Source organism: Centropristis striata, chromosome 6 (genome assembly GCF_030273125.1).
Source record: "Centropristis striata isolate RG_2023a ecotype Rhode Island chromosome 6, C.striata_1.0, whole genome shotgun sequence".
In the NCBI taxonomy this organism is placed as follows: Eukaryota; Metazoa; Chordata; class Actinopteri; order Perciformes; family Serranidae; genus Centropristis; species Centropristis striata.
The window spans coordinates 34,296,121-34,323,294 of record NC_081522.1 but is presented as its reverse complement, the minus strand read 5'-3'; the positions used below and the strand labels follow the sequence as shown (position 1 = coordinate 34,323,294).

Below are 27,174 nucleotides of genomic sequence, written 5' to 3'. Positions count from 1 at the left end.
CGCATGCTTGTTCAGACGTGTGCATCACTTTTAAGTGTCCTCTGGAAACACTTCTTTTGTGTTGTGCTCTATTTGCAGCGCGTTTTCTAAATGCTGCGCTTGTGTTGTCAAATTGATGAAGATTTTTTCTCAATTTGCTTGTGTTTTGTGTATTTGTATGTGTTTTCTTAAGTGGAAGCGCTGTGAGCGCGCAGGGCCACCGTATTTACCTCTTCAATACAGGACGGACTTTCAAGAAGACTGTAAAAAAAACAAAAAACGGTGGTCCGTAGCGTAGTGGGTTACACAGGCGCCCCATGTATAGAGGCTACAGTCCTCGCTGCGGTGGAGCCGGGTTCGAATCCGGCCTGAGCTCCCTTTACCGCATGTCCTCCCCTCTGTCACCCCCTTTCTATCTGTCTCTCACTTTCAATAAAGCATGTAAAATGCCAAAAAAAATAATCTTTAAAAAAACACCAACACTTTTATTTCCTGATTCAATTAAATAAATCGAATGGAATAAATACATCCAGAAAAAAAATCCTCACTGTGACAGAAACACTGAGTTTTCCTAATATGTTAATGACTTTTATTTTGACCCTGTGACTCTCAGTTTCAGGTCACCCAGCCAACAGTCGCCCTCTCCTCCCCCGGGAGGTGGCGAGCAGAGATGGATGAACATGACAGGAAGCCCCTCTCCGCCCCGTGATTGATGCTGCTGCCTCCGACGCTCAACAAAGCGGCCCGAGGAGGGTGTAGGTCAGGGTTATATATAGAAAACAGATGATGAGCCCTTTGCTCCGCCCTTCTCCAGCTGTGTCCACCCAGGTGATGTTATCTAAAATGGACGATGGGCGAAGTGGGAGAACAGCTGTCCCAGTACAGCACAGACTGGGCCCCAGCCACGTAAACTCACCGCAGCACGATGAGGACACCCGACCGGCCAGACTTCAGGTCAAAGGTCACGGTACATTAATGGAGTAAATGGGGCTGTATTCACAAAACATCCTAAACAAATTATTGGCCTTAAAGTAACTTATGAAACATTTAGTCAAGAAACTCCTGCTCATAGTCCAGAGATGGAGGATGTATTGAAGAAACATTTTAAATGCAGGTCAAATATACTGGCGATACTTAGTATTTTGTGGTATTAGTATTTATTTTTACTTCAGTACAGGACCTGATTATTAATCTGTCTCTCCCTCTTTGTGATATACCCTGACAGGTGGAGCAGCAGTGAAACAGGAGAGCTGCAGCCACATCACATTTCCTGAAATGAAACTAAAAGTATGTGAGCCACAGCAGAGCTGCAGTCGAGACAAGTCTCTCTGTTTCTCTCTAAAGAAACTTTCAACTGAATCCAGCAGGTTTTTATCAACAACAGCAGCAGAATCTGGTGAGTAAACTGTCCTACAAAGACAAAATACACTCACTGAAGGTTTAGTCAAAGTTTAGCAGTCAAAGAAGCATATTATATTATATAACCTAATGCCTTATTTTTTGTGATAATTAACATTTGATGTTTCCAGAAGCACAAAACAGAGGTTAAAAAAAATCTAACTCTAGTTCCAGTCAACAGGCCTGTTTCTTGTATGAACTCAAAGCCTCAGATCTAGTCAGACAAGAAGTTATACTCAGACTAAATGTTTAACTGTGATTCATCTGTGGCAGTGGGGGATGTGGAGAGAAATCATGTGACAGTAAATATTGATAAATGTGTTAAAATTAAAAGTTAAAGTGGAATCTCTAATTGAAGAAATCAAATTGTTCAGAGGTGAAACAAGTACTCAGATCTGTTACTACTAGCACAGTGTAGACATACTTTATTACCAGTAAAACTCTTTTACTTCAGTAAAAGTGCAAAAGTTTTAGACTCAACCTTAAGATACTAAAACAACTTATTATGCAGAATGTCCCATCTTAGAACAATGTTTGTTATATAATTGCATTATAATTATTGATGCATTCATTTGTTGATTGCAGATGTTAAAGATGGAGCTGATTTTATTTACTTTATATAAGATTGGGTAGCTTGTAAATTACCCCCAGAGATCAATAATATCTAAACCAATGATGATACACCATCATTAATTCATTTATATTTATTTTATTATTCACTTTAATTTGCAAAGTAACTAAATGTATCTAAATAATGTAGTGAAGTCAAAAAGGACTTAATAAATGCTAAGTTGAGTAGAAGTATAACATAGAAAATAGAAATGTTCAAATAAAGTACCTTAAAAATAGTACTTAAGCAATATAATAAAAAAAAACTTAATTATATATAACTTTTCTTCAAGTTTTATATGCCCTTGTTTTTTCCAATTATATCTTCAATTTGTTCCCCAGACATGCGTGCAAGTTAATGTTTGTTAATGTATTAAAATTAGATTAGGCTCAGGGTTACAATATTATCATTTTTGAGTAAAGTAATTTCTTCTGCAGGCAGACTAAGTAGATGTTTTGCAATTATGATCCTTATGTTATCACTTATTTTCTGAATTTGATGATGTCATAGAAATACAATCACTGAACTGCAGATTTGAGCTTTTGTTCACTTGCAGTAAATTCATGTAACAGGATTCTAGGCTAACTCCTTACATTCCGCTAAACATAGTTTGAATTTATGAAACAAATAATCAAATTTAGTTTTTTGTCCCCAGAGTGTAGCTATGTCTGGTGCTGCCAGCTGTCTGCTGACTGAAGATCAGTTTCTGTGCTCCATCTGTCTGGATGTGTTCACTGATCCAGTCACCATACCATGTGGACACAACTTCTGCAAAACCTGCATCACTAAACACTGGGATATTAATGTCCCCTATCAGTGTCCCAACTGTAACAAGGTTTTCTATACACGACCTGAGCTGCAGGTGAATACTTTCATCTCTGAGATGGCTGCTCAGTTCAGACAGTCAGCTCAACAGAAAGCCAGCAGCAGCAGCTTAGAGCAGCAAGTTTCTGAACCAGGAGATGTTCCCTGTGACGTCTGCAGTGGAACCAAACTGAAGGCCCTGAAGTCCTGCCTGGTGTGTCTGGTCTCCTACTGTGAGTTTCACCTGGAGCCTCATCTGACAGTGTCACGTTTCAAAAGACATCAGCTGATCGACCCTGTGGAGAACCTGGAAGGCAGGATGTGTCCGAAGCACGATAAACTACTGGAGCTGTTCTGCAAGACCGACCAGACGTGTGTCTGCATGCTCTGCACTGTTTTAGATCACAAGACACACAATGTTGTTCCTCTGAAAGAAGAATATGAAGGAAAGAAGGCCGAGCTGGGGAAGACTGAGGCTGAAATTCAGCAGATGATCCAGAAGAGACGAATGAAGATTGAGGAGATCAAACACTCAGTGGAGCTCAGTAAGGAAGATGCAGACAGAGAGACAGCAGATGGTGTTCAGGTCTTCACCGCTCTGAAGGAGTCTGTTGAGAGAAGCCAGGCCGAGCTCATCGACACGATCAAAGAGAAGCAGAGAAAGACAGAGAAACAGGCTGAAGGCTTCATCAAAGAGCTGGAACAGGAAATCTCTGAGCTGAAGAAGAGAAGCACTGAGGTGGAGCAGCTCTCACAGTCTGAAGACCACCTCCACCTCCTCCAGAGCTGCACCTCCCTGAACGCTGCTCCACCCACCAAAGACTGGACAGAAGTCAGCGTCCGTCCACCTTCATATGAGGGGACTGTGGTGAGAGCTGTGAATCAGCTGGAGGAGACGCTCAGTAAACAGATGAAGAAGCTGTTTGAGGCTGAGCTGAAGAGGGTCCAGCAGTCTGCAGTGGATCTGATACTCGATCCTGATACAGCACATCCCTGGCTCATCCTGTCTGATGATGGAAAGCAAGTTAACTGTGGTGATGTATGGAAGAATCTCCCAGACAACCCAGAGAGATTTGATCATTGTTCCTGTGTCTTAGCAAAGCAGAGTTTCTCTTCAGGAAGATTTTACTACGAGGTTCAGGTTAAAGGGAAGACTGAGTGGGATTTAGGAGTGGTCAGAGAGTCGGTCAACAGGAAGGGTAGCATCGCACTGACTCCTCAGAATGGTTACTGGACAATATGTTTGAGGAATGAAAATAAGTACAAAGCTGGTGCTGGCCCTGCAGTCCGTCTCTCTCTGAAGTCTCGGCCTGAGAAGGTGGGGGTGTTTGTGGATTATGAGGAGGGTCTGGTCTCCTTTTATGACGATGATGCTGCAGCTCTTATCTACTCCTTTACTGGCTGCTGCTTCACTGAGAAACTCCACCCATACTTCAGTCCTGATCTTAATCATGGTGGTAAAAACTCTGCCCCTCTGATCATCACACCTGTCAATCACACTGAGTAGAACAACCATTTAATTTTCCATAAAAACGTCCAACGTCCACTATCATTTAATGTAATAAATGTGTATTCACTTCTGATGTAAAGTCTATACATAGTTGATTTAGCAGATTCTGATCAGGACACCATTTACACTTTTTTCTTCAAAGTTTTAGTTATTACATAACAGATTTTAAGACAACGATAGAGTAATTTAGAAAATATGAAATGTACTTTAATGAATGTATTACCTGCTTTCAAGACTGTTAAATCATCAGAAAAATGTACTCATAATCAAGAAGCTTTTTCTGTTATTGCCTGATAATTGTCTTGATAACAATTACTCATTGAGAGTCATGTAAGCCCTTATATGTTAATAGGAGGTTTTCAAAATTAGTTTTTATGGGTTTCATTTCATACCATTTTAAATTGAAGGACAAATTAAGAGATCTCTTTCTGGCACGTTTTCTGGGGTAAATTATGTACATATTTGTTAGTTTTGCAGACGAGAGTAAATTTGTCTGCCTGCTGTTATTTTTTATTTTGTTTTGTGTTCATCTCTCTGTAGACTGTAAAGTTTGAACAAAGTGAATACATTCTCAACTGAATAAAAACAAAGAGTTTCCACTTCCTTTCTCTCAAAGTACCTCCAAATTGGGCCAAATTTTTGAGAGAAATATTCTACTTGAACTTTATTACATTAACCAGTTCTAGATCGTTTTTCAAATTAAGATAATAACAAAACATGATCTTCCTACTTTAAGTACGTTTTGTTGCTTGTACTTATGTACTTGTATTAACTTGAGTGTTTCCTTTTTCTAGTTGTCTGATAGCTTTAGTTATTATTTTTTTGTCCCTTTCCTGTCCCATGAATATCACGTATTTCCAGATGTGATGATGTTGAATGTTTTGATAACCTGAAGAATGAAGTGTTCCTTTATTATGTTTAGAAAATTCTCCAACTTCTTAAGCTAAATAAACTCTTTAAAAGCCCTCTCAGATCAGCTGGAAAATGCATCGTCACAAAGTTAAAAAAGAAGAAGCCATTTTTCTGACCTTTTAGAGATACGTTATAAACAATTGACAATCTTATAGAATATGATGCATTGCTATAGATTAAACTAGCCAACAGCATGTAAATTAGTTAAAATAATCACAACCTCAAACATCTACAGCTGTAAAATGAAACATTAATGCAGCAGTGATATTATATAAAAACTTCTTATGTAATGTTTAGCAGATTTCAGCATCCAACATCTCTCCTCTGGAGAACAGGAGGAAACAGGTAAAGATGATGACAGACAGAAAATTTAAGTCTTTTTGTCTGGGTAGGTGAGACAGAAGTAGATTTGTTTAGATATCAGTATCAGAGACTGCTTACACTGTTACAGTTATATTATTTTAACAAACTGTGGCTTTCCTTGAACAATTTAATAAAGGATCTCTCATTTCTTTCTTGATTTATGTCTGTAAGTTTCTTCTCAGTTATGGCTTCTTTGTTTTTAACAAAGGATCTGAACCTGAGCTAGGCCACACAAAAATAACAGCAATAATACAACAAATAAACACACTGGGAAGGGAAAAATGGTATTGAAACAAGAGAAAAGAGCACAAATTGTCTCATAAAGAATAAATCCAAACCATGCTCCAAAGGAAGTGTATAAAAAAATGAGAATATATGAATAAGAACAAAAAGAAAAGGCATACAAAGAACAGAAACATATACTTTTCTCTTTTGTACTCACCATGTGTCTCTGCCTTCTGCTGTATCTATATACAGTATTATTAGAGGAAAAAAACAATTCTTTGATAAAGTGCGTCATAATGTCAGTTGTCCAGCAGATGGCGGAGTCACACCACAGATCAGAACAAGAGTTTATAGTAAATGACTTTATTGAAAGGCTGAACAGAAAACACTCACATGTCAGTCAGAAGTTTTTAAAACTTCAACAGACACACTTTATGTACATTTATTTAATTTTACACAATAAATACTAATAACAACCTTGTTGAATACTAAAATTGACATATACAGATACAGAAACTTTTTCCTTCAGCAGGACTCAGGTTTAGCGGTGACCTTTGACCTGCGGGTGGTTCAGGCGGGGTTGGCGTTGGGCCGTGTGGACGAGGGTCTGGTGATGGTGCTGTGGCAGATCTGATAGCAGGTTTGGTTCTGTCCCCCGTCGTCCTCTGCTCCGTACGCCGTCAGACACAAATCCATCCACGGACGCTCACCTGATGCAGACACAAGATCAACATTTAACATCTGAGATCAACTTCACACACTCAACACGTTTCCACCACTTTCACAGAGAAACACTGAATATAACTCGTGTTAATGAACCGACTCTTTACTGCTTACTGCTTTCAGGGCACAGGAAAGTCAAAATCATGAATATGTTTTGCTCAATAGGTGTATGTTGTCTTGCCATTCCTGTGAGTGTTGTACATTTGGTGGATTTTTCATCAGAAAACTCCTCAGAGTTTTGAATAAAGGAGGTTTGTGTAGAGAACTGGATTCAAACTGAGCTCCGAACTCTTAGAAATGTCTGTTTATTGCTCCGATGTTGTTTCTTTACCTAAATGTTATGATCTTTTTGCTGTGATTCAGCAAGTGGTGTATATTTGGTGGATTTTTCACCAGAAAAATGAGCTGTGAACTCTTAAGTTCAGGAGGGGTATGTAGCTCTCTGAAAAGCATGAAACAGGGTTAATACTAGCTGACATGAAAGAACAATCAACTGAAACAAATACCTAAAGACCTCACGCCATTTTTTTCACTTGTATAGGGGTTAGATGGAGCTGATGTCTTTTGCTTTACAGCTGGAAACCTCTTCTTCTTCTACTCTACAGGCTTTACCTGCAGCTTACAGCTATGGGTAATGTATAGCTTACAGCCCGAACTTCTGACGAAAGTATGCTTTGTGCAGCCTGGTTATTTTGCTTCAGGTCAGTTGATGGAAATGTGCCTAATTGCACATTTTTTTTCAAAGGTTTCCTCAAAATTTACTTCTGAAACACGACTTGTGACGTTGCTGCCGGACTAAATAGTTTTAGACTTTAAACCAAGCGGAAACCACTTGTCCGGAGCTGTGAAGCTAATGCGGACGTACCAAAAACTGCAATTCCTCAACTCACTGCTTGAGGCTGGCTGCAGAAGGGAGCAATTTAGATTGACTCTCTGAAAAAATGTTAAAATGTCCAATTTCACAGTAGAAATAAACATGTTCACAGCTTGGTTCAAAAGATGCCTCTGTCTGCAGAGCTAATTTCCCTTTCCATGACAACTCGGAGGGGGGTGAATTTTTTCATATTTAACTCATTTAATTCTTGAAAATTCTGCATAATTGAGGGCGCTCTGCTTTGAGTGACAGGTTGGTGCCTATTTTGATACAGTCTATGCTTTAAACTCTTTAATCCAGCTGTTTTAGGGTGTGACAGTTGTACCAGTGCTGCCCCCTGCTGGACAGACAGACTCCATTGTTTGACGGATGATGTTCTGAGCCTCCTGATTGGCTGCTGCCTCCTCTGCCTTCACGCGGAAGAATGACTCCTGATGAAAGACACCAAACATCATCATCCTTCATTAATAAAAAACAACAAAAAACACCTTCTATCAAACAGTTGAACAGGTGGTTTCATCATGTAGTTTATTTTTTTCCCTTTTATTGTTACTTAAAGATGTTTATTTGATGTCAGAACTCTCACCACTGCAGTAGTTTAAGACACCAACGAAGCTGAAATGTTTCAACTGTTTGTGTTATTTTCACTGACCACTTTGACTGCTTTCTGTAGACCTGTGTGTCTCTGCTGGTACCTGCTGCATTCACTGCAGAGACTGTATGAATAAATAAAGGAGCAGATTCACTGTTACTCTCATCACCTCCTGCTCTCTCTTCTCTCGTCCACTCACACATCTACTGTCCTGCCTCTTAAAGGAGCCGCTACTCTTACAACAACTCATTTCTGCTTTTTATACTTTCAGCACATTTTGTTGGTCATACTTACTTTGACTCCAGTCAGGTTTTGAATGTAGGACTTTTCCTTGTAGTGGAGTATTTTCACAGTGCAGTATTAGTACTTTTACTTCATTAAAGGATCTGAATACCTCCTCCACCCCTCCTTCTTTGTCTCTGGTCCACGTCAACTTTCCGGAAACAAAACTGAAAGTTAAGTGAGCGACAGCAGAGCTGCAGTCGAGACAAGTCTCTCTGTTTCTTTCTAAAGAAACTTTCAAATAAATCCAGCAGGTTTTTCTCAACAACAGCAGCAGAATCTGTGTCAAACACTGGTGAGTAAACTGTCCTACAGAGACAAAATACACTCACTAAGTACATTTTGATACTTTTGTATGTTTACTTCCGTAAGTTTTGAATGCAGGACTTTTAATGTAGTGGAGTAATTTTGCAGTGTAGTGTTAGTACTTTTACTTAAGCAAAGGATCTAAATACCTTTTTCTACTACTACTACTACTTTCTACTTCAGTGCAGGTTAACCTCTAACCTTCTTTACAACTTTAAGCCCGACAGAGAAAGTTTCAAGTCACCAAAGGGTCATGAGCTAAATAGATCTGAACAGAATATAATGGAAACTAACAAAAAGGGGGGAAAATGCAGCTACATGAACTAAGACAAAAATTTAACAGTTATTTATCAATTATTACTTGGAGATGAAGGATGGGGTACGACACAAATGTAGCAGGTTCAGATGTGAATTCCACAAAAAACATTTATTTTTGTTTATTATATTTTGTTTTAATCTCCTGCCTGTATGTGAGTTTTACCTGAGTTGTGTGTATGTGTGCGGCGTCTGTCGGCGTGATGACATAGGACTGTACGTGCGTGCTCCGGTCAAATCTGTCTTCTGTTTGACCGGAGGTAGGCACAAAACTACCATTCTCTTCCATTAAAAGTTAATATAAACGTCAGTTACGGTTGAAACAATGTCGGATTAACATATATAACGGGTGATGATGTCACGGATGTTGCCTGTTAGTTTCGCCGTAGTCTGTACAGTTTATGTCGAGTTTTTTGTGTAATTATATCCCGCTAAATGCGCTAGCATTGTTTAGCTCTGTTACTAACGGCATCCGTCTTGCTCCCATCAGAGCTGAGAGACACCACGCCGCTGCTCATCACACTGTATGCTGTTTTGTTTCTTGTGCCACTGCAGTAAAGTGCTGTGTGTGGAAATCTTGGGTCTCATCATTCTTCATTTACCAGAACACAATGCAGAGAAAATACAGACCGGTTACACAAACATACATTTTGTCTCACATTTGGTCTGGTCAGCCTGGTTTAAGCTAATTTACAGACTTAAAATTAATTTTGCCGTAACCACTGATGCAAAAATCAGCTTTCATCCAGTGGAAACATCAGGGAGTTAATCCTTAGTGGAGCTGGATGGAAATGGTATTTGCTTTAAATGCATATTAACATCAAATTGGTCTTTGGGATTATTTTGGGTAAGCAATAGCCTATTTTTATAATCAAATTGTTGTTTGAAACAATTCACTTGAAATACTACACACTCACTAACATACTTTCACCCTTCTTGTCCTCAGAGTGTAGATATGTCTGCTGCTGCCAGCTGTCTGCTGACTGAAGATCAGTTTCTGTGCTCCATCTGTCTGGATGTGTTCACTGATCCAGTCGCCATACCATGTGGACACAACTTCTGCAAAACCTGCATCACTGAACACTGGGATAAAAATGTTCCATGTCAGTGTCCCAACTGCAAAGAGGTTTTTGACTCAAGACCTCAACTGCGGATCAATACTTTCATCTCTGAGATGGTTGCTCAGTTCAGACAGTCAGCTCAACAGAAAGCCAGCAGCAGCAGCTCAGAGCAGCAAGTTTCTAAACCAGGAGAAGTTCCCTGTGACGTCTGCACTGGAACACAACTGAAGGCCCTGAAGTCCTGCCTGGTGTGTCTGGAGTCCTACTGTGAGACTCACCTGCAGCGTCATCTGACTGCGTCAGGCCTGAGAAGACATCAGCTGATCGACCCTGTGGAGAACCTGGAAGGCAGGATGTGTCCGAAGCACGATAAACTGCTGGAGCTGTTCTGTATGTTCTATCATGCTCTGCACTGTTTTAGACCACAAGACACACGATGTTGTTCCTCTGAAAGAAGAATATGAAGGAAAGAAGGCCGAGTTCGGGAAGACAGACGCTGAAATTGAGCAGATGATCCAGAAGAGACGACTGAAGATTGAGGAGATCAAACACTCAGTGGAGCTCAGTAAGGAAGATGCAGACAGAGATATAGCAGATGGTGTTCAGGTCTTCACCGCTCTGAAGGAGTCTGTTGAGAGAAGCCAGGCCGAGCTCATCGACACGATCAAAGAGAAGCACAGAAAGACAGAGAAACAGGCTGAAGGCTTCATCAAAGAGCTGGAACAGGAAATCTCTGAGCTGAAGAAGAGAAGCACTGAGGTGAAGCAGCTCTCACAGTCTGAAGACCACCTCCACCTCCTCCAAAGCTTCACCTCCCTGAACGCTGCTCCACCCACCAAAGACTGGACAGAAGTCACCGTCCATCGATCTTCATATGATGGGACTGTGGTGAGAGCTGTGAGTCAGCTGGAGGAGACGCTCAGTAAACAGATGGCGTTAGCGCGCACCCACCTTCATTTGAGCGGACTGTTTTGAGAGTTGTGAATCAGCTGGAGGAGACGCTCAGTAAACAGATGAAGAAGCTGTTTGAGGCTGAGCTGAAGAGGGTCCAGCAGTCTGCAGTGGATCTGACACTCGATCCTGATACAGCACATCCCAAACTCATCCTGTCTGATGATGGAAAACAAGTTAAACATGGTGATGTAAGGAAGAAACACCCAGACAATCCAGAAAGATTTGATATTTGTCCCTCTGTCTTATCAAAGCAGAGTTTCTCTTCAGGAAGTATTTACTACGAAGTTCAGGTTAAAGGGAAGACTAAGTGGGATTTAGGAGTGGTCAGAGAGTCGATCAACAGGAAGAGAAAAAACATAGTAAATCCTCAGAATGGTTACTGGATGATGTGTTTGAGGAATGAAAATGAGTACAAAGCTTGTGCTGACCCTGTAGTTCGTCTCTCTCTGAAGTCTCGGCCTGAGAAGGTGGGGGTGTTTGTGGATTATGAGGAAGGTCTGGTCTCCTTTTATGACGTTGATGCTGCAGCTCTTATCTACTCCTTTACTGGCTGCTGCTTCACTGAGAAAATCTACGCATACTTCTGTCCATCTCTCAATTATGCTGGTAAAAACTCTGCCCCTCTGATCATCTCTCCTGTCAGTCACACTGAGTAGAACAACCATTTGATTTCTCCTGAAACATTTACTTTCATTTAATATAATGTATATTACTGGTGATATTTTTTCTGTAAATAGTTATCTTTGATGTGTCAAATTATTACAACACAGCGATATTATTACACTGATATTTTCAAATGGAGATTAATCCATTATACTGAGTGCATTATCTTCCTTCAATACTGTTAAAACAAAAACAGTTCTCTCAGAAATAACAATCATTCACACGTTCCTTAAATTTCTGGGTGCTAAATTCAAAACCTTCTGTTTTATGTGCATTTTAAATATAATAAGTGTTTCATACTGTCACTAATTACTGGGGAAAACAATCTTTTTTTTGTTAACAAGATCTTTTCAAAATTAGGTATTTAAGGGTTTTAGATTTTCCACTACCATTATTGTGTTTTATTATGAAGTATTTTTCTGAGACGTATTGATTTATCTGATTTATTTTAACATTATTAAAAACTACTGGTGAATAACTGATGATTGATTTTGATTTGTTGCTGAGAATACAAGTTACAAATGCTAATAAATTTGATGTAGCCTAAAATGAATACTAACCAAGCATGCAAATGTTAATGACAGCACTCGCCCAAAATGCTTGATTTTCTCGAGTGATTTTGTCTTGTTTCTTTGCAGATTATCAATTTGACAGACTCTTTAAAACTCCAACTAGTTGTATGAAAAACTGCTGCTGTATGATAAAAAAAAATGCAATAAATCCAAAGGAAAAGCAAAAGTGTCCAGTGCGTCATATTTCCTTGAAACTGTTTTGGACTTAATGCAGGATGGAATAACTCAGTGTTTTCAGGTGTTGATTAAGTATTAATTCTTCATTCATATTGTTCAAAAAGTAATTGATATTTGAAAATCAACTAAATCTGTTCAAGGAAACCATACAGCTTTTTGTCTCTTTACAAAAGCTTGTCGACTAGCAAGTATTCCTCGTAGTTTAGATTACCACCGTCCATTGTTGATCACAAAAGAACAACTAATACTTGCAAAATAGACACAAGAGCAAACGTTTAGTATACATTTAGTGGAAGTGTGAGAAGAACTGGAGAGGTGCAATGTTCAGGTCGTATGGGTTTTAAGGGTTGACAGAGAAAAAGACAGTTGTGACCGCAGAGTTTAGTTGTGTCGGATTAAAATACTACTTGTTGACAGGGACAGACGTCAACTGATGTGAGGTCTCCATGTTAATTCTGTAGTTATCTAAAAACACCAAAGTCAGTTATATCAAATATTTTAGAAAAAGCATTCAACCCACTGAATCATAACTTGAAAAACATATTTGTACTTGTAATGAAGAAACACAAATCAGGTCTCACAGTATAAAGAGCTTTAATAATAATTCTCACTCACTTCAGTTTTAAGTCCTTGTTATGTTTTTCACTGTAGAGGTCTCTCCTTCACTGTGATCGGTCCAACAGCTGTTTCCTGTTCCCACTGAGGACCTGAGACACAGAAACAACACAAAACATATGTGCATATAAGGATGGAATATGGTGACTTAAGGTCATTTTATGGATCATTTGCTTAGTTTTATTTCTATGAATTTAAACTCCTAAAATGTGTGTTACTTTACCAAGTTTTCAAAGGTAAAACATCCCTTGAATTTGAGAGAGATACCATTAAAAATACTTGAAAAGATTAGTAAATAGTAATGTAATATCCACTCAAAATCAGAGTAAATAATTACATGTGTAATAAACAAGTGGAAGTGGAATTAATTCAATCTAATTTTAAAGCTGTTGGTAAATGTGTTATTTTGTTTCGAGAACAGATACAGATTGATTCACGTTTCATGTGTCGTCTCTGTGATGAATTCCATTGGAGCAGGTAAAACCTGTCCCACTGGTCCTGAGTCCGTCCACTCACCTGTCCCAGCCAGGTGACTCTGACCTCCACAGTCTGTATCACAGCAGCTGCAGACTTGATGGCTGCCACTGGCCTCCCTCCACCTGTCAATCAAAAGCTCTGCTTTTAATAATCGATATACAAGTTAAAAGATAGGTTGCATCTCTTCATATCTGGAGATTTTCATCCATTACCTGACAGCTACATGTAACTTTGAAATCTTGAATAAAGGTGCATAAAGATGACAGTATTTAGTTTTCTTTGAATCACAGATTTTCAGCTGGTCTCAAACAAACTCTGAACTCTGACCCAGGAGACGGTGTTTGTGTCCTGTGTGAACCCAAGAGTCAGTGTTGTCATTTGGAACAGACTTGCATAACTGTGTCTAGAGTTTAATGAGGAAGTGTCTGCTTTAAAGCCCAACCCTGTTCTTTTCTCCTAAACGTTGGTATGTAAACACCTTGAGATTTCAGATAAGTATGTTATTTGTCTCTTAACCATTTAAGAACTACAATTAACTGAGTAGAATATGATATTGTTGTCCATAAAATACTTTAAAAATCTAAATGAAATCACAACACACAGTGGGGAGGTGTGGCCTACAGTCAAGTGCTGTGCGATGTCTATGGAAAACTGAATTCAGTGAGTTCCAGCCATTTTATGGTTTTGAATTATTGTTATCATGTCTTGTTTTTCTGTGTTTTTTTTTTATTTATTTGATTTTTAGGTTAAGCATGTTTTTGTACATTAATAAAATGTTTTTTCATATTTTTATTATTCATGCAATTATTTATTATTCATCATTTTTGTCACTTCTATAATTGTATCATTATTTCATTTATTATTATCATGTATATTATTCACATCATTTTTATGATTCATTAATTTTTCGTTGTTGTTTTTATTATTAATATAATTTGTTAATTGTCATTAAAATAATTTTACCATCACTTTTATCATCATTATGCTCATTCATATTATTATGGTCATGGTTTTATTGTTTATTGTTATTTCATTATTTCACTCGGCCTGTAGAAATACGACAACGTCATCATATTTTGAGTAAAGGAATTTTTTCTGGAGGCAGTTAAAGTGGATGAAACTCTGCCCCTCTGATCATCTCTCCTGTCAATCACTCTGAGTAGAACAAGCATTCAAATTTCTAGAAACAAAAACAGTTCTCTCAGAAATAACAATCATTCACACGTTCCTTAAATTTCTGGGTGCTAAATTCGAATCCTTTTGTTTTCTGTGCATTTTAAATATAAGAAGTGTTTCATACTGTCACTAATTACTGGGGAAAACAATCTTTTTTTTGTTAACAAGATCTTTTCAAAATAAGGTATTTAAGGGTTTTAGATTTTCCATTACCATTATTGTGTTTTATTATAAAGCATTTTTTCTTAGATGTATTGATTTATCTGATTTATTTTAACATTATTAAAAAGCACTGGTGAATAACTGATGATTGATTTTGATTTGTTGCTGAGAATACAAGTTACAAATGCTAATAAATTTGATGTAGCCTAAAATGAATTCTAATCAAGCATGCAAATGTTAATGACAGCACTCACCCAAAATGCTTGATTTTCTCGAGTGATTTTGTTTTGTTTCTTTGTAGATTATCAATTTGACAGACTCTTTAAAACTCCAACTAGTTGTATGAAAAACTGCTGCTGTATGATAAAAAAAATGCAATAAATCCAAAGGAAAAGCAAAAGTGTCCAGTGCGTCATATTTCCTTGAAACCGTTCTGGACTTAATGTAGGATGGAATAACTCAGTGTTTTCAGGTGTTGATGAAGTATTAATTCTTCATTCATATTGTTCAAAAAGTAATTGATATTTGAAAATCAACAAAATCTGTTCAAGGAAACCATTCAGCTTTTAGTCTCTTTACAAAAGGTTGTCGACTAGCAAGTATTCCTCGTAGTTTAGATCACCACCGTCCATTGTCGATCACAAAAGAACAACTAATACTTGCAAAATAGACACAAGAGCAAAAGTTTAGTATACATTTAGTGGAGCTGTGGGAGAAGAACTGGAGAGGTGCCATGTTCAGGTCTTATGGGTTTGAGAGTTGACAGAGAAAAAGACAGTCGGACCACAGAGTTTAGTTGTTTCGGGTTAAAATACTACTTGTTGACAGGGACAGACGTCAACTGATGTGAGGTCTCCATGTTAATTCTGTAATTATCTAAAAACATTCACTTTCATTTAAAATGACGTATATTACTGGTGATATTTTTTTCTGTTAATATTTTTCTTTGTTGTGTCATATTACTACAAAAACACACATATATTATGAGACTGATTGATATTTTCAAATGTTGCCCAATTAATTGTAATGACTGCATGATCTTCCTTCAAGACTGTTTAATCAACAAGAAACGGCTAAATCAGAAATAAGAACTATTCACATGTTCCTTAAATGTCTGGGTGCTAAATTCCAACCTTTTTTCTACCAGTCTACAACTGGTTGTATGAAAAACTACAGTGTACCATTAAAATCTTCAATAAAAACAAAGGACAAAAAAGAGCTTAAGTGTTCAGTGCGTCCTCTTTCCTCTAAACCATTTTGGACTTTAGGCAGACATTGAGGCAGAAAAGGAATAATAACTCAGTGTTTTCAGGGGCAAATAAAGGATTAATAAGTCAGAATGAATTGATATTTGAATATCAAGAAAATATGTTCAAGAAAAACACTCAGCTTTAGTGGTTTTACACACCAGAGAAGAAGAAAAGTTATCTCACTTGAGTTATTTTCACTTCATATTGTCTACAAAGAGTTTGAAATGTTTTGTTTTGTCAAAAAAACATAATTGGAGATGTCATGAAGCAGGGAGCTCTGGAACTCTACTGCAAAGAGTACTAATAAATTAATCAATTTTAATTGCCACAAAAACAGTTCAGGGTACAAGTCCAGTAAATGTGATCCCATCAGTTCCGTTTATTTGTGAAAAAGTCTCTGCTGTCAGATCAGCACACAGAAAGTCACCCAGACAAACTGTGCCATTCAGCACTCTAAGGCTACATCTAGAGTGCAGGAAAATTTGACACAAATCCGATTTTTTGCTCATATGTGACTCAGATCAGATTATTAAGATCCGAGTGTTAACAGCACAAATCTGATTTTTTCCAAATCGGATCCAGGCCACTTCCATATGTGGTCCTAAATCTGACACAAATCTGATGTGTTCTAATGCGACCTCAGTCTGAGCGGTTGTGTTGCATTTGATCCGACTTTTACGTCACTTTAGCTCTCTGACTGTGGTCAGAAAGCCCAGGGGAAATGAATTTTCCTCCAGGGTTAACCCCCTTCACTTTTAACAACAGAAAGTAATACACAGGAGCTCAACTTGGTCTTGAGAAGCTGCATCAGGGCCGGTTCTAGGCAGCATATATGAGGGGGCAGTCAGAAATATGAAGGGGGCATCATGTGTACACATCATGCTCCAGCACTTTTTTTTCTGTGCTTATAGTAACGATGCTTTCTTCATTGAAAGGGGTCCATGTGCACCACAATAAGGTGGCAATCCCTCAGGGGGGGAAACTGAAAAATAAAAATAAAATAAATGAATAAAATAAAATAAAACATCCTTCATCCAGATTTCAACCAACAATCGTGTCTCGCTTTTTCGGTGTATTGTCCACCACTGCAGAACATTTTGTCAAATTGTAATGCATAATAATTTTGTGAGTATATTAAAATGTGCTTTCTCAACTTCTAAAATTTTGATTTGAGGGGGCAAGACATTTATTTAAGTAGAGCTGGCCTTGAGCTGCATACTTTATTACCTTATAACTGTGACTTGTACTGCACATTTACTACTTAGTTGACCACCTTTACTCCTTTCTCCACTTGTTTACTGCTGCAGATCACCTGCTCACTCTCTCTCGCCATTGAGACACGCCATTCTTAAAGTGCAAAGTTAAAAATGTTGCCCTTCTGTGCATGCAGGTCAGTTCGGGGCCGTGAGCAGTCCACACTGGAGTCTGATTGATATATGCCACATTTAAAAAAGAATGAATAGCCAAACAAAAAAATCGTATCCAGGCAAAAAATCTGAATTAAGCATCGAGGCCTGCAGTGTGAATGTAGCATAAGTCTTGGTGAAACTAAAGGACACCACAGATCCTGACATCCTTTTGGAAACAGATGTAGGCACAGAGATCACTCAGCTCACCATCCAACACCTGGCCAGCAGAGGAGCTTCACAGTGTGGAGTTTATTTCCTCCACCTAATTAACACTATTACTAAACTACAGATAATAAAAAGGAAAAGCAGTAAGTGTTAACATTTGTAAAGCTGGAACCCTAAAAGAAATGTTTTGCGTTCAAGCAGTAACATTTTTCAAAAAGCAAAATATATAATAATAAAACACTGAGAAGGAATGTTTTACTGCACAGTGAGTACTTATACTTTCCATACTTTAAGCACATTTTGTTGGTAAAACTTACTTTAAATGCAGAACTTTTGCTTGTAGTGCAGTATTTTCACAGTGTAGTATTAGTACATTTACTTCAGACAAGGATCAGAATACTTCCTCCACCACTCCTTCTTGGTGCCGGGCCACTGGGAGGTGGAGCCACAGTGAAAGAGGAGAGCTGCAGCCCCGTCACATTTCCTGAAATGAAACTGAAAGTTTGTGAGCGACAGCAGAGCTGCAGTCGAGACAAGTCTCTCTGTTTTTTCTCTAAAGAAACTTTCAACTGAATCCAGCAGGTTTTTCTCAACAACAGCAGCAGAATCTGTGTCAAACACTGGTGAGCACACTGTACTACAGAAAGAAAATACACTCACTGAAGATTTAGTCAAAGTTTAGTTCAAACCAGAATCTATTAATTTTGTTTTACCATATAAAATTATTATATCAAATAATCTAATGCATTATTTTTGGAGAAATAACATGGAAATGTTTCCAGAAATACAAAACAGACGTAAAAAACAAACTCTCGTTCCAGTCAACAGGCCTGTTTCCTGTATGAACTCAAAGCCTGAGCTCGAGTCAGACAGGAAGTTCTACTCAGACTGAATGTTTCACTGCGGTTAATCTGTGGCAGTGGTGGATGTGGAGAGAAATTATGTGACAGTAATTTGTATTTAAATGTGTTAAAGTACTCAGATCTGTTACTACTACCACAGTGTAGAAATACTTTATTACCAGTAAAACCTTTTTTACTTTAGGAAAGTGCAAAAGTTTTAGCCTTGACAAGATACCAAAACAACTTATTATGCAGAATGTCCCATCTCAGAACAATGTCTATTATATTATTGCATTATAATTTTTGATGCATTCATGTGTTCACTGCTTTCATGTTACAGATGTTAAAGATGGAGATGATTTTATTTACTTTATTTACTACTGGGTATCTTGTACAATCCCCTCAGAGGGTCAATAATATGTTAAACAATTACGATACACCATCATTTATTAATTTATACTTTAATCTGCAAAGTAACTAAATGTATATAAATAATGTAGTGAAGTTATAAAAAACCCCGTCTTAATTAATGCTGAGTTGAGTAGAAGTATAACTTCGTAGAAAAGGGAAATGTTCAAATAAAGTAAAGGAACCTTAAAAATAGTACTTAAGCAATATAATTTAAAAAAACCTAATTTATATATAACTTTTCTTCAAGTTGTGTGTCCTTTTTTTTCCTATTACATATCGTCTTTGTTTCCCAGACGTGTGTGTAAATTAATGATTGCTAATGTATTAAAATTAGATTAGGCTCAAGGTTAAAATATCATAATTTTTGAGTAAAGTAATTTCTTCTGCAGGCAGATTAAGTAGATGTTTTGCATTATGACCCTTATGTTATCACTTATTTTCTGAGTTTGATGATGTCATTGAAATACCACCACCAAAGTGCAAATATGAGCTTTTGTTCAATGGAACATTTCCCAAAATAAATGTATCGATACCTCTAAACGGGGCACCATTTATGTTGTAACTGGCGTTACCAGGGACGTGCACATGATTATAGAGGGGGAGGGGCTCAAAGTCAGAAAAGTGCAGCATGTGTTCGCCCCCAAAAATGTTTCTGGTCCTTTACACAATATTAATGTAAAATTTTAAAAGTACTGATAGAAAGCTAACTACTTAGCTCTGTGTCCTGTGTAGGTGAAAGTGATATGCAATTGCCATTTATTTTGTGTCAACAAATTATTGTCAACATGAGTTCATTCACATGATCATAGGCTTGGAAGACATGCAAAGCAATAAAACACTGGTTTATTATTAGGCTATTTATTGTTGACAATAAGCACTTTAATATTGAACACTGAACAGTTAAACATGAACTTTGAAAAAAAATACAAAAATAAATAGCCAAATGGAAAAAACTTAAATGTGAAAATCAGTCCTTCCTTCCTTAAAGCAGCAGCCTAACCTTCTGGGGGCCTTAAAGCATAGACGGATTATCATGACCACGGGCCCTGGACACAAACTCGCCACGGGCCCCTGCCTAGCCGGCAAAGGCGCTCTTCCCATTACGCACATAACAACACCGGCCAACACACAACCACACAACATAACTGTCATTTTAGGTCTGTTTTGTTTGGCACCTGCCACGTACAGGACAATATACACATAGACGGATTATCATGACCACGAGCCCCTGTCTGCACACGCATTATGTGAGCGTGCAACGGTGCTCTTTCCATTACACACGTAACAACACCGGAGAGACAGAAAGCTCAAATAGCCAGCCCTTGCAGTATAAATTAAAATATAGGTAACCACCTATTTTAAAAAACGAAACTATCAACCAGCTTATCCCTCGCGCTGGCCGGCGCACACAGACGCACTTACACACACAAATACAGGCACATGCCATGGAGGAGTCATGTTGTAATGGTAATAAACAAATGCACTAAATCGCGCTAATGTGTTCAGACCGACAGTCCGACCGGGGGGTTGAACATGGCACTCGTAGTAGTCGGATACAGTCCTAGAAACTACTCACCTAAACCATCGGCTTTTTCCTGGCATTCTTCGAGGAAAAAACCTTGATAAAGTAATCACAGTCCAACTCTCAGACCAGTTTGGCCTCTACGGCCAGATACATAGTGTAGTTTCAGCCCTTTCAGCTTTTTCTTTCCTCTGTTTTCGTTTAGCTGATCCACTGAGCGCCCACGTCTCCATTTTAAAAACGCACTTTTTCAACTTTGACCCAAGCGACCAGCGTATTGTGTCATCACACATTACTGATTTAATCTTATAATTTCTAAAGCATTTAATTGATTCCATTATCATACTACATTTTCAAAGCCACATTCATTCCAATCTATTTTTAAATTGTACCAAAGAAAAAAAAAATCTGAAGGCCAAGGGCCCCTATTGGCTCTAGGGCCCTGGGCACACGCCCACTTTGCCCATGTGTTAATCCGTCTATGCCTTAAAGCAGTACCCTTCTGGGGGCCATGTCCCTGTAGATAGATAAACTTTATATCTAGACTAGAATAGCAGTTTTCAGAACTGTGGCATGACAAACAGCCCACACTATAGGGGTTGTAAGAACCACAAAACCAAAAACACCTAATTTTAATCCAGAGGCGTAGGAAAATAGTCTCACCACCAGACCTTCCTCTACAGAAGAAAGTAGGACAACAACTCGGTGCAGACCTGTTGATCTGCCTATTTTGTGATGTTAAAACCTCAGACCTGTAGTGAGGGAAATATGATCGGCCGTAAACACGGTGCATTTTATTTTTAAAATGTATTTGAAAAAAAAATAGATATATATTTTGTACACGATTTCCTGCGCCCTGCTCTGACGACTGGTAAAAATAGAGTAGTGATAGAGTAGAGCTGCAGCCGATGGAAGCTGACACATTGACTAAAATAGGGCGTTTTTCTGAAATATGACCCATATTTAAGCGAATAAGTGGACGGCGACGAGTTAGACCATAACTCACAGGTTCAAGTTGCTCCACTGTCACGTCTCCTCAGTTATCCAGGGGGCAGCGGCTTCTCTCCCTCTCACTTACTCGCCCGCTCTCACTCTGTTTCTCTCTCTCTCTGGCGGCGAGTGCACGATGCAACAGACAGAGAAGCGGCAGGCGCAACACACACAACAACCCTGTATTACAAGAAAATGAGTACGGTAAAATAATGTGGAGTTTTTGTTTTTACATCCCTATTTATTCATGTTATTTAAAAAACAAAAAACACTTTTTAATACAAGGCAAAAAGGGCAGGGGCTCAAGCACCCCTCGGGCCCTATGTGTGCACGTGCCTGGGCGTTACCATAAATGCTATCCCTCCCATGGGGAAATCAAATATGTAAGGGTTTATATGCCCTTATTAAGAATGGCCTCTTACTACCTTGGAGGACAAGGAAGATGTATAGGCCTGGAATTCTTCTAGAAAGCTGTAAGTCTGTTAAAAGCCAATTTAAAGTATATTGCGTGTGAATTAGTGTGTCAATCAATTAATTAAGTTGGTAGAATTAGTTTGCATGTACGACTTAATGTTTGTGTAAAGCAAAATCAACATAACTTCAAGTGATGTGGACACACAAATATTACACCAATAATACTTAAAACCACACATAAACCAAACAATTAATTCCAGGTCAATACTTATGCTTAGTCCTTGCTGGATACTACCTTATCAACTGCCCAGTACCAAACCAGTGGAAGGAGGTTTGGTTGCAGGCTGTCTTCCAATAATTTGCTGTCTTGCAAATTAAGTTAAATCATGGTGCTGCATTTTAATTCATGTCAGTTCAAATGTACAAATGAACCAAAGTTCACATGTGGCAGGATCCCAACAATAGTTTGAATTTATTAAACAAATAATCAAGTTCTGTTTTTTGTCCTCAGAGTGTAGATACAGTATGTCTGCTGCTGCCAGCTGTCTGCTGACTGAAGATCAATTTCTGTGCTCCATCTGTCTGGATGTGTTCACTGATCCAATCACCATACCATGTGGACACAACTTCTGCAAAACCTGCATCACTGAACATTGGGATAAAAATGTCCCCTATCAGTGTCCCAACTGTAACAAGGTTTTCTACACAAGACCTGAGCTGCAGGTGAATACTTTCATCTCTGATGTGGCTGCTCAGTTCAGACAGTCAGCTCAACAGAAAGTCAGCAGCAGCAATTTAGAGCAGAAAGTTTCCAAACCAGGAGAAGTTCCCTGTGACGTCTGCACTGGAACCAAACTGAAGGCCCTGAAGTCCTGCCTGGTGTGTCTGGAGTCCTACTGTGAGACTCACCTGGAGCGCCATCTGACGAGGTCAGGCCTGAAAAGACATCAGCTGATCAATCCTTTGGAGAACCTGGAAGGCAGGATGTGTTCGAAGCATGATAAACTGCTGGAGCTGTTCTGTAAGACCGATCAGACGTGTGTCTGCATGCTCTGCACCATTTCAGACCACAAGACACACAATGTTGTTCCTCTGAAAGAAGAATATGAAGGAAAGAAGGCCAAGCTGGGGAAGACAGACGCTGAAGTTAAGCAGATGATCCAGAAGAGACGACTGAAGATTGAGGAGATCAAACACTCAGTGGAGCTCAGTAAGGAAGATGCAGACAGAGAGACAGCAGATGGTGTTCAGGTCTTCACCGCTCTGAAGGAGTCTGTTGAGAGAAGCCAGGCCGAGCTCATCGACACGATCAAAGAGAAGCAGAGAAAGACAGAGAAACAGGCTGAAGGCTTCATCAAAGAGCTGGAACAAGAAATCTCTGAGCTGAAGAAGAGAAGCACTGAGGTGGAGAAGCTCTCACAGTCTGAAGACCACCTCCACCTCCTCCAAAGCTTCACCTCCCTGAACGCTGCTCCACCCACCAAAGACTGGACAGAAGTCAATATCCATCCATCTTCATATGAGGGGACTGTGGTGAGAGCTGTGAATCAGCTGGAGGAGACGCTCAGTAAACAGATGAAGAAGCTGTTTGAGGCTGAGCTGAAGAGGGTCCAGCAGTCTGCAGTGGATCTGACACTCGATCCTGATACAGCACATCCTGATCTCATCCTGTCTGATGATAGGAAACAGGTTAAAGATGGTGATGTAGCGAGGAATCTCCCAGACAACCCAGAGAGATTTGATATTTGTCCCTGTGTCTTAGCAAAGCAGAGTTTCTCTTCAGGAAGATTTTACTACGAGATTCAGGTTAAAGGGAAAACTAGGTGGAATTTAGGAGTGGCCAGAGAGTCAATCAACAGGAAGGGAGACATCACAGTGAAACCTCAGAATGGTTACTGGACCATATATTTGAAGAATGGAAAAAAGTACAATGCAAGTGCTGGCCCTGATGTCCGTCTTTCTCTGAAGTCTCGGCCTGAGAAGGTGGGGGTGTTTGTGGATTATGAGGAGGGTCTGGTCTCCTTTTATGACGTTGATGCTGCAGCTCTTATCTACTCCTTTACTGGCTGCTACTTCACTGAGAAACTCTACCCATACTTTTGTCCTTGTATTAACAATGGTGGTAAAAACTCTGCCCCTCTGATTATCTCTCCTGTCAGTCACTGAGTGAAACGATCATTTGATTTTCTACAGAAACTTTCACTTTTATTCAATATAATGTATATTACTGGTGATTTTGTCTATATATTTTCTTTGATATGTCAAATTACTACGACGACACACAGATATTATGACATTGATTTATATTTTCAATTGTAGTGCAATCAATTCTAACGATTGCATTATATTCCTTCAAGACAGTTCAATCAACAAAAACAGTTTTCACAGAAAGAAGAAGCATTCACACGTTCCTGAAATGTTTTGGTGCTAAATTCATTCATTTTTGTCTGTGCATTGTATATATAAGAAGTGCTTCATACTGTCAGTCATTACTGGGAAAGCTTTTCAAAATGAGGTTTTTAAGATATTTAGTTTCCATTACCATGATTGTGTTTTATTATAAAGTTTGTTTCTTAGATATATTGATGATTTATCTGATTTGTTTTAACATGATGAATAACTATTGGTTAACAGCAGCAGCTCAAAATGTTTGATTTACCCTAGTTTTATTGTCTTGTTTCTTTGCAGATTGATAATTTGACACTCTTTAAAACTACAACTAGTTGTATGAAAAACTGCTGTGTACCATTAAACAAAAACAAAGGACAAAAAAGAGCTAAAGTGTCCAGTGCGTCCTCTTTCCCCTAAGCCATTTTGACTTAAGGTAGACATTGAGGCAGGGGAATGGAAAGGAATAAATAACTCAGTTTTTTCAGTGGCAAATTATGCAATAATTGGTCATAATTAATTGATATTTGAATATCAAGAAAATATGTTTAAGAAAAACACTCCGATTTAGTGATTTTACACACCAGAGAAGAAGAAAAGTTATCTCACTTGAGTTATTTTCACTTCATTTTGGTCACAAAGAAAGTTTAAAATGTTTTCTCAACTTATACATTTTCATATGTTTGGTGTACAAACATCTGAGATTGTAAAGTAAAAGCTGTAAAATACTTGTAGAGTAGTAAATAAGTACATTTCCCTCTGAAATATAGTGGAGTATAGAAGTATAAACTGGCATGAAAAGATAAATACTCAAGTAAATTATAAGTACCTCAGAAACTTTAATCATTCGCATGTTCACTCCATTGATTCGGAAAAACAAAAGTTTTGAAGGAAACATAATTTCATAAAGATCCATTTAGCCCACAAACATAAAAAAACAAATAAATAACAACCGAGATGATGGTTTGCTGATTCTCCACTACTTGGACGTGTTAATAAAGTCAGTCTGAAGTGCTGATTAACGTTTCCAAACCAGGAGAAGTTCCCTGTGATGGCTGCAATGGAACCAAACTGAAAGTCCTGAAGTCCTGCTTGGTGTGTCTGGTCTCCTACTGTAAGACTCACCTGCAGCCTCATTTGACAGCTTCAGGCCTGAAAAGACATCAGCTGATCGACCCTGTGGTTGAAGGCACTTCTGGTTTGCTAGCTGCTCAGACCCGGAGGTTGCCGCCTGGTTTTAACGCTAAACCAGTGATGCCAGTTTGTAGAGAATAAGAGTCATCTGAAGACGCCCTCTAGTGGGGGTCAAGGCAACAATGCAGCCTGTGGCCATGTGAGGACGTGCTCTGAATAAATAACAGCACAGTCTGATGCTGAAGGTTATGTGAAGGCAGAAGCATGATGAAGTCTCCATCTAACTGAAACAACTACTCTCAGTAATGTCACCAATGAGCCTTTTTATTAACAATGTCGTTTTTGGGGCTCGTTTTAAATTGTTGGCTTCACTTTCACCTAAAAAGACTTTTACTCAAAAAGTATTGCCCTAAACTACTCATAAAAAGGGAGAATCATAGAGAACGAAAACATACATTAATCTACTGTTTTGGGCCAATCAGCAGGATTCTCCATCCCAGGTTTAAACCCTTGTAAAACTTCCCAAGATGCAATAAAATATCATTCATACACCTATACTGAGAGGTGGAGCAACACCGGAAGAGCAGAGTTGTGACAACGCTTTTTCTTCAATAAAATCAAAGTTTGTGTGAGCGACGGCAGAGTTGCAGAAGAGTCTCTCTGTTTCTCTCTGAAAAAACTTTAAACTGAATCCAGCAGGTTTTTCTCAACAACAGCAGCAGCATCTGTGTCAAACACTGGTGAGTACACTGTCCTACAGAGACAAAATACACTAACTGAAGATATAGTCAAAGTTTAGTTCAAGCTTTGATCTGACTTTTTTTTTTTAACATCCGTTTTAGCACATAAATATTTCCATATGTTATCTTATATTTGCAGACAAAAGATAGATAAGTCCAACAGTTACAAAGAAAAGCAAAGAAATTCCAGATAATAGACTAGGCGGGACGCCCTTTGGACTGTCCACCAGTACAGCGTCTGATTTCATGAGATCATTTGTTTTATGATTTGTAAAGTCATAAAGCCATTTTACAACTTATATCAGCCCAGCAATTACACTTTGATCAGTAGCCTTGAAACTTTTTTTCCTCAACCTGACACAGCTCCTGCAGCTACTGCTGTCTTTGTTTCAGCAACCAGTATGAACTCAAACTTGAGCTCCACTCAGGAAATTCAACATGCTCTACCCCATTAGATGCTTTAAAAAAAGAGCAAATACTAGGTACATACTGTAAATGATGTAAATTGTCATACATGTGTTGAATAATACATAAATTGGAATAACCATGTTTAGCCTACGTTAAGAATAATTACCTCACACTTCAATTGTAGACACTGAAATCTTGTGTGGAGAGTTGTGTCCTATTCAGCCAGTGTGGTTGTAATTTCTGGTATTAATTTGGAGTTGATGGGTCACATTACATAGAGGCTACTTCAACAAAATGCACATTTTTCCATGACTGATAATTAATTCTGTATTGGTACATTTTCAGGAATATAGGTAAGTAAGCATCAGTATTATGTTAAACAGTGATTTGTTGATGCTTTGTGAGTGAATGGCTGTCGAATATCAAACTTCATACTTCATATATATACTTCATATATTCATATATATTAAATAACATTCACAATAAAACTATCTCCCCCCTCCACCTGCTCCATTCTGTAGCTCTGCTTTTGTGTGTTTTACTGATTAATATTTGTGAAAGTATAAATAATTGCATTTCACTTGAAAATGATGTTCCATTACTTTTTAATATTATAAATATTATGGAACAAAGATCATCATGTTGTTACTTATTTTTTGAGCATGTTGATCTGACAGAAATACCTGCACTGTTGCTTGGGACGAATACACATTTGCAAATAATCAATAGATGTGCATTTACACTGTTTTTT

General features: G+C 38.4%; 3 protein-coding genes across 3 annotated transcripts; all 3 read left to right on the top strand.

The window, feature by feature from the left end:
- The first annotated feature begins 2,651 nt into the window (after nucleotides 1–2,651).
- On the top strand, nucleotides 2,652–4,461 carry LOC131973329 (E3 ubiquitin-protein ligase TRIM21-like). The gene is made up of 2 exons (XM_059335300.1): nucleotides 2,652–2,881; nucleotides 2,918–4,461. The coding sequence occupies exons 1-2, from the start codon at nucleotides 2,652–2,654 to the stop codon at nucleotides 4,296–4,298; spliced, it is 1,611 nt and encodes a 536-aa protein (XP_059191283.1). The 3' UTR covers nucleotides 4,299–4,461.
- A 4,056-nt stretch (nucleotides 4,462–8,517) lies between these two features.
- LOC131973760 (nuclear factor 7, brain-like) lies at nucleotides 8,518–11,839 on the top strand. The gene is made up of 4 exons (XM_059335835.1): nucleotides 8,518–8,567; nucleotides 9,840–10,070; nucleotides 10,516–10,842; nucleotides 10,917–11,839. The coding sequence occupies exons 2-4, from the start codon at nucleotides 9,849–9,851 to the stop codon at nucleotides 11,562–11,564; spliced, it is 1,197 nt and encodes a 398-aa protein (XP_059191818.1). The 5' UTR covers nucleotides 8,518–8,567; nucleotides 9,840–9,848; the 3' UTR covers nucleotides 11,565–11,839.
- Nucleotides 11,840–18,121: 6,282 nt separating this feature from the next.
- Nucleotides 18,122–24,526, top strand: LOC131973386 (E3 ubiquitin-protein ligase TRIM39-like). The gene is made up of 2 exons (XM_059335369.1): nucleotides 18,122–18,197; nucleotides 22,265–24,526. The coding sequence occupies exon 2, from the start codon at nucleotides 22,279–22,281 to the stop codon at nucleotides 23,917–23,919; it is 1,641 nt and encodes a 546-aa protein (XP_059191352.1). The 5' UTR covers nucleotides 18,122–18,197; nucleotides 22,265–22,278; the 3' UTR covers nucleotides 23,920–24,526.
- The last annotated feature ends 2,648 nt before the right edge of the window (nucleotides 24,527–27,174 follow it).

Coding starts and splice junctions, on each gene's coding strand:
- LOC131973329 (XM_059335300.1), top strand. CDS start 2,652: ATGTCTGGTGCTGCCAGCTGTCTGCTGACTGAAGATCAGTTTCTGTGC. Junction 2,882..2,917: donor ATCTCTGAGATGGCTGCTCA/GTTCAGACAGTC, acceptor AGCCAGCAGCAG/CAGCTTAGAGCAGCAAGTTT.
- LOC131973760 (XM_059335835.1), top strand. CDS start 9,849: ATGTCTGCTGCTGCCAGCTGTCTGCTGACTGAAGATCAGTTTCTGTGC. Junction 10,071..10,515: donor ATACTTTCATCTCTGAGATG/GTTGCTCAGTTC, acceptor CACTCAGTGGAG/CTCAGTAAGGAAGATGCAGA. Junction 10,843..10,916: donor CTTCATATGATGGGACTGTG/GTGAGAGCTGTG, acceptor CCTTCATTTGAG/CGGACTGTTTTGAGAGTTGT.
- LOC131973386 (XM_059335369.1), top strand. CDS start 22,279: ATGTCTGCTGCTGCCAGCTGTCTGCTGACTGAAGATCAATTTCTGTGC.